Source organism: Gordionus sp. m RMFG-2023, chromosome 2, assembly GCF_954871325.1.
Source record: "Gordionus sp. m RMFG-2023 chromosome 2, tfGorSpeb1-WG-v2, whole genome shotgun sequence".
Classification (NCBI taxonomy): Eukaryota; Metazoa; Nematomorpha; class Gordioida; order Chordodea; family Parachordodidae; genus Gordionus; species Gordionus sp. m RMFG-2023.
Window position 1 is genome coordinate 16,803,228 of NC_088776.1, and position 17,003 is coordinate 16,820,230.

The 17,003-nt window shown below is 26.1% G+C and overlaps 1 protein-coding gene across 1 annotated transcript in view; it reads left to right on the top strand.

The window, feature by feature from the left end:
• Window positions 1-17,003, top strand: part of LOC135924127 (midasin-like) — a 91,071-nt gene that overhangs the window by 30,643 nt on the left and 43,425 nt on the right. The window contains exons 16-31 of the mRNA XM_065459175.1: window positions 126-417; window positions 753-934; window positions 982-1,249; window positions 1,486-1,603; window positions 2,325-2,566; window positions 5,841-6,064; window positions 6,185-6,412; window positions 7,140-7,256; window positions 8,096-8,187; window positions 8,236-8,349; window positions 9,066-9,263; window positions 9,562-9,669; window positions 9,928-10,020; window positions 10,315-10,704; window positions 11,122-11,250; window positions 12,219-12,369. Of these exons, the coding sequence (XP_065315247.1) occupies window positions 126-417; window positions 753-934; window positions 982-1,249; window positions 1,486-1,603; window positions 2,325-2,566; window positions 5,841-6,064; window positions 6,185-6,412; window positions 7,140-7,256; window positions 8,096-8,187; window positions 8,236-8,349; window positions 9,066-9,263; window positions 9,562-9,669; window positions 9,928-10,020; window positions 10,315-10,704; window positions 11,122-11,250; window positions 12,219-12,369 (2,946 nt within the window). The remainder of the gene's footprint in view (window positions 1-125; window positions 418-752; window positions 935-981; window positions 1,250-1,485; window positions 1,604-2,324; window positions 2,567-5,840; window positions 6,065-6,184; window positions 6,413-7,139; window positions 7,257-8,095; window positions 8,188-8,235; window positions 8,350-9,065; window positions 9,264-9,561; window positions 9,670-9,927; window positions 10,021-10,314; window positions 10,705-11,121; window positions 11,251-12,218; window positions 12,370-17,003) is intronic.

Sequence of the window (17,003 nt, forward strand, 5' to 3'; positions counted from 1 at the left end):
TATAGATTTTATTTATTAATGGTCCTTTTGCTGCATCAACTAAAACATTGTCTGGAAAAAGTTTTATTTTCCATTATTTTTTTCTTTCTTATAAATATGACATTTAATCGTAAATATATTTATAGGCTATACCCTTCTAGCCTCGCGTTGCAGGACTCAAGAAGATTTATGCATCATAAATGACATTTTTAATCGCATTTTCAATGAACATAAATCGTCTGTTTACAACATTTCTGATATGGAAAATTACCTATTTAATTCAGAAACGGAACTGTTTACTACTTTGAAAACTAGGATAATCGAAAATTTTCGAGAGTTCGACCACATTCATTGGACCTTTAACACCAGACGCATATTGATATTGACCTATCTTTCGGCTTATTTTAAGGAACCCGTTTTATTGGTTGGACAGACTGGGTTTTTATTTTAATTTTTCATGTACTATGTATAATGTAGTATGATGCACTTATTTATTTTATGGGATATTCCTTTTTTTTTACCATTCTTTTATAGTTAAATAAATTTAGATTAAATATGTGAAAAGGTTGAAAGCAATTTAGTGTAATAAATGATTTTGCTACAGCTTCGACAAGTTAAACTTTTAGGAAATTTATGACCTAAGCTATTAAAACTATAACCTCTATTTATTCTGAACTCTACAACATATATATTTGAATTGTTTCATAAAATGGTCATTTAAGGCCACTTACCCCTCCTCCAGTTCATAATATAACATGTAAATATTTTTTAAGTTGCGGTAAAACAACAATTTGTCAAATAATTGCCGACCTTTTCAAGCAAACCTGCTACACCATAAATTGTCATCAGCAATCTGACGCTTCAGATTTTGTTGGCAGTTTAAGACCTTGCCACGACAGCGATGAGCAACAAGCGATGAGTACTGATTATGTGAACAACGACTTAAAGGCTCCAAGTAATTTTGATTATAACAAACTAATCAAAAAATGGATATTATTCTAGAAGGTACTGTACATATGAAAAATCTCGGTGAGCCCAAGGGAGAGGAGCATATGGAGATAGATTTGGACGCTAAATTTGTAAATACACTTGAATATCACGTTGAATCGGATCCCCCGAAAGATTCAAAAAGTAAAAAGATGTTTGAATGGAGGGATGGGCTTCTTGTCAAAGCTATGAAAGAGGGTAATTCACTCCTTTTGGATGAAATATCGCTCGCTGACAATTCCGTGCTAGAGAGACTCAATAGTGTACTGGAGGCTGACAAAAAGTTCCATATTATTGTTCACATATATCTTCTATAATTTTTGCTTAGCATAATCTTCGGGTATTTTTATTCTAAGAGCTCCTATATCGCACCTGTTGCCAGATCCCTAAAAATTTTTTATAGGGAATGGTTAGGCTAGACTCCTTTCGGTAATTATCATTAGTCAAAATAAAAAACTCCTCTCCCCCCTTCACGATATATTTTGCGATGAATTAATTTGCAAAAAATAAATAAATTAGGTTAGTTCTAATTGAAAAAGGAAATGAAACATACGATAGTTGCATGGAAATAAAGGCTCATCATGATTTTCATCTTTTTGCGACAATGAATCCCGGTGGTGATTACGGGAAGAAGGAGGTTTTTTAAAAACATTTGGATTATATGTTTTCACAGCCTTTTTTTTATTTATAAAAGTATGCATTTTTTTGTCATTTTTTAAGATTTAAGGCTGCGTACCATTTTTAAGCAGTACTCTCTTTTGTTTTCTATATAGCTTCCTCTACACTACCAGGAAACAGGCTATTTAGATTTAGGTAAAAGGTACGATAATTTGTTTTATTTGTACCGAAGAAATATATAAATAACTTAATGGTTATTTATTAAAAGACAAACTTAAACTAAATAGGGTGTACCTGCGTCACGCTGAAAAATTTGAAGAGTCCCTTGAAAATTTTGAAATTTTTTTATAACTCAAAAAAATGTCATTTGGAAAATTTAAAAAAATGAATTAAAATTTTTTTAATAAGCCCCCTTGAGATTGTAAAGTTAAAGTTTCAAAAATAAGGCGAATAGTGCTCAAATGGCGCAAGTTTTTTAATAATAAAAAAATATAAGGTTTATACGTGATTATTTAAAATCCTGAGCTTGTAAATCCTTTGATCATTATTTTTTATACTAGCTAGTAAAATTCTCTTATCGTATATAAAAATAATATATTTTTTATTTTTTATACAAGCTTATTTAAAGTCCATAGCTCGTACAAATCCTTTGATCTTTGTTTTTATGCTAGGTGGTGCACTATGATTTAAATCAATTCAATTACAAATTCAAATTTTTTTCTCATCAAAAATTCGATTAGTTATCTCCCGCCCTTAGAAACAGATTTACAGAAATATGGTGCGATTCTAACGACGATATCAAAGACGTGGTAGGAATAATCACCCATAATTTGAAATCGGCCCGGGTCGAAAATACAAATTCCCTCATCATAAAGGCGTTCGTCGAATATTACGATTGGATCAAAAATTTTAATAACTCGTCTCCTAAAAATAAAGCTAGTTGGTTTAGTGGCGAATTTTCTTCTCTCACTACATTGCCTTCGTAAATATATTTTGATCTTAATATATAGATTTTATAAAATTTGCCTTTTCCATAGTTTATCTTTATAGGCCAGTAAATCACCCTTCGTCACTTCTCACCAGTTTAAACGCCGCAATTTATATTTTAAACATTTATCCAAATCTTATTACTTTTCTTCGCTTTATTTTTCTTAGTTTAACTATTGATTCTACACAATTTTCCAAAGTCAATTCAAGTGGGTTGTTGTACGAGTAGTGTTGTTAAAAAGTCGAGTTCTTACGACTTGCGACTCGAGTCGTAGTCGTAAAAAACGGCTCCGACTCAAGCCGATCAAGGAGCCGCATGAGCCGACTCACTTAGTCGGCGCATGAAGTAGGCTCGTATAAGGCGACTCGCTGGGTCTGCCTAATTTTTTTGTTTTTTTTATAAAATCTGGTAAATTGCTAAATTTTGGATTACTGATTAATGTGAACAAAATTATATTAAGAATATTCATATCGTAACTAAAAATGGCTCAGGACCCGAATTCGGCTTCAGGGATTATATACCTAATTTTTATAACACAAAAATGTAAAAATATAATTTATATTGTAAAGATGTTAAATTAAAATTTCAGTGAAGATGTATCCTAGATAAGTGACAATTGTCATAATCGTTGTTTTTAAAGTTTTTTAAATTTTTTTGACGTAAATGGCCCAAAATAAGTATTGCTAACATGTTTAAATAAAACTTCAGTGATGTACTCTAAACAGAGTTTCCCATTCAAAAAAGGAAAAGTCCCAATGAAAAAAGGAAAATTGTAATTTTTTTAAAATTTTTTGTCAATTTTTCTTAAACTTTTATTTATTTTTGTTATTCCTTTTTAATTTATTTCTAAATTTTTGCGATTTCTTTACGTTCTTTTTCTTACTGTATCTTTTCTCAATTTATTTCTAACTTTTTGCTATTTTCTTTACTTTTATTTTTCTTACTATATCTTCTCTCAATTTATTTTTCTTCTCATTTTGATAATTCTTTTGTATTTTTAAAATAATTTATAAATTTAGGTCCATTTTTTTAACAATTCTTTACGTTTTTTTTCATCATACATACAATATTCTTTTTATGTTTTTTGTAATCCTTTACATACATTTCTAACCTTTTTAATCTTGTCATTTTTAATCTTTATTTTTTTGAGCATTTCTCAATTTTTTTCTTCTCATTTTTGATAATAATTTTTAATAATTATATTTAATGCTTTTGGCAGACAATATAATTACAATTGCTAAATTATAAATTATTCGTTTGGTTTACCTTAACTGTAATACCAAACGATATTTAAATTAATAAAATATAATTATTTTTAAATTCTTATTTTTAAAACGCATTAGAAAATTATTATCATTATAAGTGTATGTTATTTTATAAATAAAGATTATATATAGTAAAAAAAATGCGTCCTTATTTATTTTTTTTTAAAATTTATAAATTAGTTTTATCAAAGTCAGATATAAAGTAAATGTTTTAACTAAATGGTCTCTAATAAACAATTATATATACTAGGATTCTGTAATGAACTAAACTAGCAAAAATAATTATCAAAATGAAGAAAAAAATTGAGAAATGCTCAAAAAAATAAAGATTAAAAATGACGAGATTGAAAAGGTTAGAAATGTATGTAAAAGATTACAATGAAAAAATTATAAAAAGAATATTGTATGTATGATGAAAAAAAATCTAAAGAATTGTTAAAAAAATGGACCTAAATTTATAAATTATTTTAAAAATACAAAAGAATTATCAAAATGAGAAGAAAAATAAATTGAGAGAAGATATAGTAAGAAAAATAAAAGTAAAGAAAATAGCAAAAAGTTAGAAATAAATTGAGAAAAGATACAGTAAGAAAAAGAACGTAAAGAAATCGCAAAAATTTAGAAATAAATTAAAAAGGAATAACAAAAATAAATAAAAGTTTAAGAAAAATTGACAAAAAATTTTAAAAAAATTACAATTTTCCTTTTTTTCATTGGGACTTTTCCTTTTTTGAATGGGAAACTCTGTATCTTGAGTACATCTTCACTGAAGTTTTATTTAAACATGTTAGCAATACTTATTTTAGCCCATTTACTTCAAAAAAATTTAAAAAACTTCAAAAACAACGATTATGACAATTGTCACTAAAATTTTATTTTAACATGTTAGCAATACTTATTTTAGCCCATTTACGTCAAAAAAACTTTAAAAACAACGATTATGACAATTGTCACTTATCTAGGGTGCATCTTCACTGAAATTTCATTTAAACATGTTAGCAATACTTATTTTAGCCCATTTACGTCAAAAAAATTTAGAAAACTTTAAAAACAACGATTATGACAATTGTCACTTATCTATGGTACATCTTCACTAAAATTTTATTTAAAAAACTTTAAAAACAACGATTATGACCATTGTCACTTATCTAGGGTACATCTTCACTAAAATTTTAATTTAACATCTTTACAATATAAATTATATTTTTACATTTTTGTGTTATAAAATTAGGTATATAATCCCTGAAGCCGAATTCGGGTCCTGAGTCATTTTTAGTTACGACATGAATATTTTTATTATTTGTTCACATTAATCAGTAACCCAAAATTTAGCAATTTACCAGATTTTATAAAAAAAACAAAAAAATTGAGCAGACCTAGCGAGTCGACTAACACGAGCCTACTTCATGAGTCGACTCGAGTCAAAGTCGTTTTATCGGCTAGAAACTAGGCTCGAGTCGCAGCTAAGTCGACTCGGCTTAGCCGTTTAACAACACTATGTACGAGAACATGAAATTAAAAAAAAGCTAGTCTTATATTTTAGAAAATCTATAAAGTAATATTAATAGATATTACATAAAGTAATAGTTAAATATCTCAATTGAGTTTTTTTTTAAAAATCTTTAAATATGGAGATTTTTTAGATATTTACTAAAACATTCCCAATAAAAATTTCACATTCAGAATATTTGAAAAGTTCATCATTTTTTATGATTTTTTCTCCTATATCATCTCAATATTATCTTCGAGTTTTTCTATAAAATATGAAAAATAGTCTTAATTTTTCCACTTTTTAGGATTTTGCGTTTTTGATCACATACCACTCAAATGATTACGCCTGATAAAAGAAAATTGCATGATTATTTTAAAAATTCCCATAAATATCCTTTCTGATTTTTATAAAAAAATATGTTTATTAAATTTTTAAAAAGAATCGCTAATAATTGTCTTATTAAAACGGTTATAAATTTTTTTTCAAATAATTTTTGGGAAAAATAAAACAGAATAAATTTGAACACTAGAGATGTCCTACGTTTTACTCAATTTATGAATTCTGCAACGTTCGAAGCAAATATTAATAACTTTTGCCCTTCTAACTCAATTATGGACATTAATTTAGAAAATTTAGCTGTAAATTCGTTTACAAATTGTAATCTTATTGTCGAACAAATCAAGCGTTTTTATCATTCCGTCGCTTTGACCCTTTGGGAAAAAATTGATATTGCGGGTATTATTCTTTGTTATTATTATTAAACAAAGAATATTTTAAAAAAGCCGAGATAGAAAAAACAATTTTTTATTTATTAGTCAGATTTGTCATTATAATATTTGTTAATATTTATTAAAGCTTTCTTGAATAATTTACCCTCTCATCAAATAACCTCGATTCAAGAAATGTGTCATTCTCGACTATTGAATAGTATATTCCATATTTACGAAGAAATATCATTACTGAATCACATAGAAAGAGGTGTGTTTGATAACGCGAATGAACTCATTTTTCAATCTTCGCATATGGAAATAGTCAAAAATAGCAAAGTATTTGGAATTACTCCATTCGTTTATCATATAACAAGTAATAAAAAATATTTTATCTCAATTTAACAACACTATTTTTTTACATATCGCTTGATTATTATAGAGCTTAGTAGTGCTGTTAAACGGCTCGATTTAAGCCGATTTTTAAAAACGGCTAACTCAATATTTTATCCAGAAAAAAAATAATCAAGCCTGAAGATTTTGTTCATAGGTTTGGACACATATTAGCCAAGTCTCTAGGTCAGGCAATATATTTCTTACTAAAATGTTGAGTTAGCCGTTTCTAAAAATCGGCTCAAAATGAGTCGTTTAACAACACTAGAGCTGAGATTGGCTCTGTATCCTATTCTTGGTTGTCACCCAACCTTTAAAAAATGTTTTTTTTGCTAACAAGATCTTTAAGAAACTTCATATAATATATGGTATAGTTTTTTTTCCAATTCTTATATATATATATATTATTCTTTAATTATTCAATTTAACTTCTATAAGCATTCAATTTAACTGACCTTTTATATAATATTAAATATAAATCCGTTATATTATTCTATGACAAATATATTATTCAAATAACGTTGAATATTAAAATATATAAAATATAACAAAGGTGAAGTAGATTTTTAACCAACACGTTTAGATATTTAAAAAAATATTATATTTTATAAGCTTTGATTTATATTTATTATTATAATTATAAAATAGTCCTTTAAATTTGAAATTTAACGATAGATAAAATCAATGTACAATTAATTCATATTATACAGATCCTGATCATATTATGGACAGCTCATCTAATTTTGTTCTACACGCACCAACCGCTAGGGAAAATATGTTTAAAATTTTGAGAGCATTGACTCTGTCTAAACCGATGCTATTGGAAGGTTTATATATATTTTATATCCATACGTTAATTTTTTTACAACTCACAAGAGCAATATGTTTGTATACTTTTTACCCCTAAATGCGGGAGATTAAGGTCCGGCAAGACGTGGTAAGGCGGACCGTAATATTACCTATAAAATATTAACCTAGTCACAGGTGCCAATTAATTATATATTTCCATAGATATTAAATTAGTGTCATCATTTGGTAAAGAAAATATACTAAGATTGGTAGGAAAATCATGATTTTTTTCCTTCAAACTTAAGCACATTGGAAATAAATATTTTTTATTTGAGAAATAATTTTATAAATTTGAGACATGCCCATGACTAAAGGGCCATACTCTACAGGCCAATTCATCTTTTCTTTAGGCGAGTGCAAATTTATTATGACGAATAAATATACTTAAAGCATTAGCTATATAAAGATGAACCTCGAAGTGAAAATATACCATCAAAATAGAAAGATAATTATAATGTAGCTGTTTTTCTATGGATTTAGCAAACAGTAAAGGTGTCGTCGTGCATTGTAATTTATTATTAAAGTAAATTGTACTTAATAATTATACTATCTATAACCACATCCAAAAAGCTATCAATGGGAAAGAGGTCTAAATGCCTACTCAAATATTGCGGAATCAAATAATTAAGATTTTGCAAATTAAAATACTAATTAGAAATTTATTACTGGTGGAAGTCACATTAAAGGTATCGGCTAGAACCTGATCGGAAAAACTTGGTTGGACCATGGTTGAAATGATCCGATTTAGTTATAGCCTACGTCCGAAAGCCGTACCGTTGACATATAGTAATTATAATATATATAATATAAACACAAGGATCACCTGGTGTGGGCAAAACTACCTTAATCCAAGCTCTCGCGAATTTTACTAACAATAAGTTGGTAAGGATAAATTTGTCGGAACATACAGTATATATTTTTTTTTGTAAATATTGATTATTCTCACTTTTTAATAAGGATGTATGCGATTTATTTGGCGCTAATTTACCCACAAATGATGGATCTTTTGCGTGGAAGGATGGACCAGTATTGAAAGTACTCAAGAATGGATATTGGTTGCTTATAGACGAGGTTTCATTTTTATAATGAAACTCAAATACTATTACTTATTGTCAAATACGTTTATTGAAAAAAAATTATTTATAATTTAAAGATAACACTTAATTTGAATATAAAATTTGTAAGAATAATTGAAATTTAAATTATAAAGGTAATTGAAAGGTTTAAATTGTAAACAAATTAAATGACAATTATGGTATGTAAATTTTAGTAGTATAAATAGTGAGATCTAAAATGTAATAATTCATCAAAAGAAAAGAGAAAGTTTTATAATTTTTACTTTATATTTTGATTTTATATTTACGTTTTAGCGTTATTTATGTTATTTTAGAATAATTTTGATTAACTTGATTAACTCTATATTTTAATAAATTAATTTGTCATCTTCAATTCTTGATTTTAATGTATTTGAATTAAACACTTATTTTATTTTTATAATAAAAAAATTATTAACTATTATTTTTTTTATACGCACAATTAAATTCCTCCTTATAACCTATGCTTTATTTTATTTTTATTATAAAAAAATTATTAACTATTATTTTTTTTATACGCACAATTAAATTCCTCCTTATAACCTATGCTTTATTTTATTTTTATTATAAAAAAATTATTAACTATTATTTTTTTTATACGCACAATTAAATTCCTCCTTATAACCTATGCTTTATTTTATATTCAATCTATAAAATAGCATCATTTTTGCCACCTTTATTTATTAACACTAGATAAATTTAGCCTCTCAATCCGTCTTAGAAGCCCTAAATTCTTGCTTAGATCATAGAGGAATAGTTACAATTCCAGAATTGGGCAGGAGTTTTAGCATAAAAGAAGGGAAAACAGTTATATTTGCTTGTCAAAATCCACATTTTCAAGGCGGAGGTCGCAAAGTTTTGCCCAAATCTTTTGTTAATCGATTCATACATGTAAATTAAAAAATATATAACACTATACATAATTTATCATTATTTTATTTTTTATTATTTCAGGAAAATTTGGGTAATTAAAATATTAATATTTTTTTAACCTATTTAAGGTGTTATGCTATTAGAGTTCATATAATTTAAACGAAATCAACCACAAATTAAACTAGAAATAGTTTTAATTTTCGGACATAAATTTGTATCTAATTGTTTTTAAAACCCTAATCGAAATCGATATAATTTTATTTTAATTTAAAATTAACCCGAAAACAATATATAAACATTTTCTGATATAACCAAGGTATACATCAGAGACATGAATCCGCAGGATTATATCATTATATTAAAACACTCGTACCCAAATATACCAGAAGATGTAATAGCCGATATGGTCGCTATAAACTTTGAAGTAATTTTTAATAAGTTAATGACTGTTATAATATCGTATAAGCCTTGCATTGGACCTGTTATTGAATATCCAGCTCAGCTCTCATTTTTTATCCACCGAGTCCAAGAATCTGGCCGAACTTGGACCTGCCCATGCAGGGTTTAAATAGAAATATTTTATTACTCAAAATTTTTCAACTTTATATTTCTTAATTTTAAAAAGTATAATAATATTAAATAGAAAAAATTAACATTCCATATAACAACATTTATATAAAAGGTTAAAAGATTAAGCAAAGAACTAACCAGATACTCTAATATGTGGGAATTTAATATACGGGATTTGACTCGATGGTGCCAATTATCTTTGAAAGTATGCTAGTGCTAATTTAATATTACCTTCAAAATTTTCTTCATATCGTTTGAAAATTTAATAAAACATTAATATTATATTATCAAACCAGTATATTTTTAACGATCCATTTTCAATTTTATTGCCATGTAGAAATATTGTTTATAAATTTGGCATTTTTTATACAAAAAACTTAAATTTAATTTTTTTAAGATTATAGTTAATTTTTACCTAGATATCATTCCGGTCATAAATATTCTTTTTGTAAATCTATTTCTTACAATAATATTTAATTATTTAAATAACTAATGAAAGAACTCGAAATACCAAGAAGACCTACTTTACGATTCCTTTGATTTGATTTACATAGCCAGGTTTAGGAACCCTCAACATAAGATCGCGATATCTACCATATTTTTTCGAATTTCAAATCACGAAAACCCCCTCCGCAAAATTGATGAAAAAAATAGCGGCTTACCATCTTCTCACTATAAAATGATACAAACTCCTTTTCATTTTTCGAGAACAACTTCCGCCTCAAGTAATTTGCAGATAGGTAGATCCCTATTAAAAATAGCTAATAAATTATCGGTGGATTTCTTGTGCGGTAATAATTACAATAAACCTTTATGCCTGCTAAAATCTCAAATGAAGAACTTGGAACTCTTAGCCAGAGTGCTTCAGATGAATTGGATGCCTATTTTGGTTTGAATTTTAATATGAGATGCGGAATATATTTAATTTTTAAACTATCATATCATTTACATACCACTTGAGAGTTCTAACACTCTGGTAAATTTACACGAGTCCGATTTACAAAAAAATAAGGCACCATTTTTTTAGTTTAACTTTATAAGAACGTTGATAACAAAAAAAACAAATTTATTATTAATTTTAAAAGATATTTTTTTTATATCTATAAATGAAAGCGACGTGGCTATAAACCGTCTTTTATATCCTATTTATTTTCGGAAACATACTATAATTATTAATAACTTGATATTATCATAATTTTATCTTAGTCTTAAGAATATAGAATATTAGATTTATTTTTTATTTATAAAATCAAAATTAATTTCAATTTAAAATATTGAAATTTTTATTTAAAATATTAATCTATAGATAGGAAACACCGGATCTGGCAAAACGAGTTTAGTCAGAATATTAGCCTCCTTATCTGGAAATAAATTGAGTCATTTTTATATGCACCCAAACACTGATACTACGGATCTTATAGGAAATTACGAACAAGTAATTTTTATCATTTATTGTTTCAAATTAACTGATTGCTTTTTTTATTTTTATTCTTTGGTAACCAGGGACGTAACTACTGAATGAATTTTTGTGGCCCAGCCCTTCCAAATACACCCCCCCCCCCCCATCTAACAAAAATTTAATTGGACAAAAGAATCGAAATATTTTATTATTTTGAATATGCTTAATCAAGGACATTCTAGGTTCCACTTTCCCGAAATGCTCCTGAAGCAAAAAGTGTTATATTTTAAAGGAAAGGCGGGAAAAAATTATTATCTTATTATCGGAATACATTTTGGAGGTGCTCTAGAATATGTTCCAGAATTTTTGCGGATTCTTATAAAACAGCGTTTCCTAACCTTTTGAATATGAAAGCTAAAAATGAAAAATTTTAATCTTAAAAGAATCTGAACGGAGCAGAACAAAAAAATGTCCTGTTATTATGTTTTAGCGTCAACGTGTTTTATATAGAAATGGGTTAATTTTTTTATATAACTTTAGAGCATTTGTTTGTTGTTTTTTTCAAATTTGAAAAATCTGATTCTGATTTTACCGAAATGTATTCCGTATCAAATACAGAAAACTTTGTCATGTCCTGAAATATAGGGTGGATATGAGTTTTTTTCAGATTTAAAAAATCGCGCTCAATAAATAAATTACAGCTGGAAAATACATTTACGTTAACATATACACAATATTGCTACCTCATTCTTTAATTGATAAGGCATAAAGATATATATAAACGATTTTATGTCCCCCCCCTACCGCTTTTCCTCTTAGTGAAAACTCCTGGTTGGCTTAATAATTCATAATAAATATATCAAATTCATATAAATATATCAAATTCATATAAATGATTTAAATTTATAACGTAAATTTTTAATCGATTTAATATTAGATCAGAATGTTTTAAATCCATTCAAGTTCAAAAATTAAAACCATAAATATTTTATATATTTGTTTAGAATGATAGTCTTAGTGTTATTGGTAAACTTATCAATCTATACGAGTTACTACTAAGGAAAATGGCGAATCATTACATACTCACTGAAGAAGATTGTCAAAGAAAAATAGTACTTGATCTTTTGCAAAATTTATCCCAGTATTCCTTAAATCGTAAGATATATATTTTGGAATTTAAATCATATAAAACTTTAATATTCTTAAACATTCAGGCATCCACTGTTGATAAATTATATTAAAGAAAATATTTTTTTGAAAAGTTTATTTATTATGGTAATAGGTGTAGCCATTATGGGTGCCCCTTCCCCATAAAATTTTCAAGTATTCTTAAATATTGTTTTAACCTAATAAAGATATTCTTACACACCCTCATCCCCTTTCCCCAGCTGTCTAAGCAAATTATTGATATCTCATAAAAGATGCATGATAAATAATGCGCCATAGATTTTTTTTTAATAGCAAGATCTCCTGTTTAAAACTAGGTTTATTCATTTAGCTAATAAATCTTCGAATTCCTATAGGCTGACAAAAATATTAGTCCGCCCTTGTCTGTTAATAAAAAATATTAATTTTATGTTGTTTACGAAAAAAACATAGTTTCAATATTTATTCCAAACATTTTATCTTAGCTCTTATCCTGATGTAATTAATTTATTTACATATATTTTCCCTTCTTTTACATAATTACATAAATGTTGATGTTAATTTATATTATAGTTTAATATTTATTATATAATGATTAGCAATTCGTGTTTTTAAATTTAAATTAAAGTAAGGATAAGAATATTTTCCAATTTATATTCGAAAAGCTACTTTTACTTATATTATAATTTTATATCCTTTTTGTTGTACTGATAAAGATAATATAATAACAACTGATTTATTATATTAAGTTTCATTTAATAACTATTTGCAATAATAACATGTTGAAGTTTATGATTACCTCAACATACACCATCGTAAAAATGAATCCCGGAAAAAATCGAAAAATAAACCCCTGGATTTTATTTCCCATAGAATTTACTTAAGACCTAATAAATAATAGGTATATTTTCATTTGGATTATAATGGATATACTCATATTTATAATGTATAGATAAATTAGTATTTTAGAAAAAAATATTATAAAAATATAATATATTAATAAGCTAAATTTCTTTAGGCCCTAATTCATTATTTAAAGATTACTCATATACCCTTCCATAATGCTTAAACAAGATAAAATGCTGAAGTTCAAATTGGTACTGGGAAAAAATACCCCAGTAAAATAAGCCATGTATTTCTTATTTTCATAAAGATTATTTGCTATAGTAATAAATATAATATCCATCCTTAATTACGAAATTAAGTAGACTAAATTTGTCAAAATTTTGTAATAATATATATTTATTTTATTGATGAATCATGATTATGTATATACAGATTTAATAATTTAGAATATTAATTATATTGATTAACATTAAATATTGAAGGAAATCGCTTTTATAAAATATGGAAGGCTTCGCATTCCATCACGGTATTCCTTGCAAAGTTTCTTTAACCGAATCTGGGTATTATAACTGCGATTTTTTTTCGGTGTCCAACTATCTACACGCCATCTTTCAAGTTTAGTTTCATCAATAGCCACCTCACATTCCATTTTTTTAAATCAATACCCAGATTGATGGGTGTTTATTCCCAATCAGATTAGAAAAACGATGATTACAACCTTCGCCTTGATTATTTGTGCGTTCTTTGTCGAATAGAGTGCTCTGATTCACATTCCAAGTTTCTGGAGGAAATCGAGGCTCAATTTAACGTGTTTGGAATTGAGAATTGCTTCTTGTGACAAATTCTATAAATATAAAAAAAAAATCCGGGGGTTTTTTTTCTGGAGGTTTATTTTCCGGGGGTATTTTTCCGGGGATTTTATTTCCTATTACCCGTAAAAATATATTTTTTTTTTCATTTAAACCCTAGTCAGCTGAGCTCAAAATTACATTAAAATCTGTATGTGCCGCTGATTAATATTAAATTACGTGATGGATAAATATTATTGTATGAATATATTTTTTATTTAACGATTTTTCGAAGATTTTGGCTTAATATTTTTTTCAATGAGGGATTAGGGCTAAAACGAATTATTCGAATAAGTATAATGTAAAAAATATTCATCGAATAATAAGTTTTATATTATTCGAAATTAATTGTATTATTTATAAATATTTGAAATTTTTCTAAGATATTTCATTTTTTCGTTTATATACATACGTAAAAAAGTAAATAATCTAATTTCCTTTCTTAATGGATGAATATTTTATTTTACTTTACTTTTTTTCCTCTGCATGTTTTTTTTAATATTTTTGAATAATTAAAAAGAATGGGACAAAGTTAAATGTAAATATGCGTAATTTAATTAATTTTTTTTATAATATATTATATTAAACCTTCACTACATATATGGAAAAAACTTGCATTACATAATTTTTGATAGTTATATCAGAAATTATTTGATTATATAGTTTATTAATTAAATATTATTTAAATGTCTAAAATGAGATTATATTGTGCATTTTTAGAAAATTTTAATAAAATTTGAACATTTCTTGCAATTTAATTTGATTATATTAAAAGAATTTAGGTTTTTTATAATTAGAAGAAATAACACGTAGAAAAGTCTTAGATTAACATTTTTATAAGAAATTCTAAAAATTGGGTTTGATCTATTCATATTTGTTTTTACAAAATATATAATATATTTTTTTTATAAACTTTAGAAAAATTTAATTCGAATATTCGAGCAATTAAATCGAATGATTTTATTTAAATCTAATACGAATAATAGAGTAATTTGATTCGTTTTTTGTCTAGAGGCAATACCTAGACAATTCTTTAATATTACATTAAAATTGGCATATTTAGCGGATTAATATTAAATCCTATGATGAATAAATAACATTGGATGAATATTGGTATAAAGAATTTCACTGCAACACAATACTATTGGATAAATATAATTAACGAATGTAAATTGTTTTTTTATAAAATTTTTTCCTGCCGGAGATGCATGTTTCCTCTGGACGAGAGGGTGCTGAAATATATTTTTGCTATTTCTTAAATAGCTTATTTACCAATTACGGATGTGACATTTATAATTTATTAGACTTACTTACAATGGACCCTGAAAATTTGCCTATATTTTTATTTACTCATAATTCACTAAATATAGAGACTTGCCAGCCTGTACTTTATAAACATTTGGCGCATGAAAATGGGTCCCCGACTATATTTATATTCAATTTAACTCTTTCTTTGTTTTATAGGATGGCGTAAATTATAAACGATTTGTTTATAAATAACAAAGCTATTAGTGCCCTTTTTTGAATTGGTATTCAATACCTAGTTACAAAATAGGAAATGTAATTGAGTATTTAATTAGTAGTTACATTTGTATAAGTTTATGGATAAAGAATTAAAAATGTTTTAAATTTTTTAAAAATTTGCCCAACTCGACCTGTGGGCTTTACTTTAACGGGTCGGGCTTTGCTGATATTTCATACCACCAAATTTTGTACATCTGCATATCTTTTTACAATTTTCACTCCAGAAAATTAGCTTTGGATCTTTTCATCTATAAATTATTTTGTTTTAATTATCTTAGCCTATAGACGTTTAAAAAACAGTTTTCGGACTGTTGTGCATGCGGCTTACCCGCAATGGTGGATTTAATTTTTCACCCAACGTAATTTATTCCAGTGAGATAGGAATGAGGAATACAGCTCTGTTGAACTTTCAACTATATAGGGTAAAAGCTATATAAATCAGTATCACATATTTTTTAATCCATCTATATTTTACAATAAAAATTGTCGGGAATTATTTTGTATATAAGTATTATTTGAAATATATGAGATGGTCAACATCTGAATTTATTAAATTGAGATAAATTAACATTTTCTATATTGAATGATTGATACTTTATTTTATACGCATTAATCGAAATTGTTTTAAAAAATATATATATAAACTATTATGAAAGGTATAACTATTTTTACAAATTTATTTTGTTATGGTTTTTCTTGTTTGTTAATTAATAAAATTTGATAAAGGATTTTTTAACAAAGTAATTAAAATAAAACGCGTAAGTTCTTAATAATATACATATAGGATGTAGATGAAAGAAGATAATCTTAATATCTATTTCAGCATGTAAAAAATTACATGAAAAGAAGTTTTTTTTACATGTTTATTACTAATGCTGTTAAATTTATTTTTCAAAAGTAACTGGATACATTAAATCTCTACGAAAATTTCGGATAGCATAGGTTGCATTGAGAAAATTGATGAAATTAAAATGTGGAAATTTATTTCCTTCAAATACATTTTTTTAAAATATACAATATAATAAAATATATTAAAAATGATGAGTTAAAGATTCTTTGATTTTCAAGAATTTTAGATAAATTCAGACAAATTTTATATAATATGTTTTTTTCCGGCAACGTGTTATTTTTTCAACTTTAAGCCCGTTTTTTTAATTTTGAAAATCTGATTTTGCCGGAAATGTATTCCAACATTGAAAAAACTGCCCCATGAATTTCACATAATTTTGTCATGAACTTTTGAACTTAATATTATTTATATTAGTTTTTCCAAAGATTTTTCAAATAAATTATAAATGACTCAAAAGTTAACGGTAAAATTATATACAATTCATAAGATAGAAATTCTAAACATGCTGGCTGGAATACATTTCCGGTAAAATCAGATTTTTAAATTTAAAAAATAAGCGCTCAAAAAATTATTTA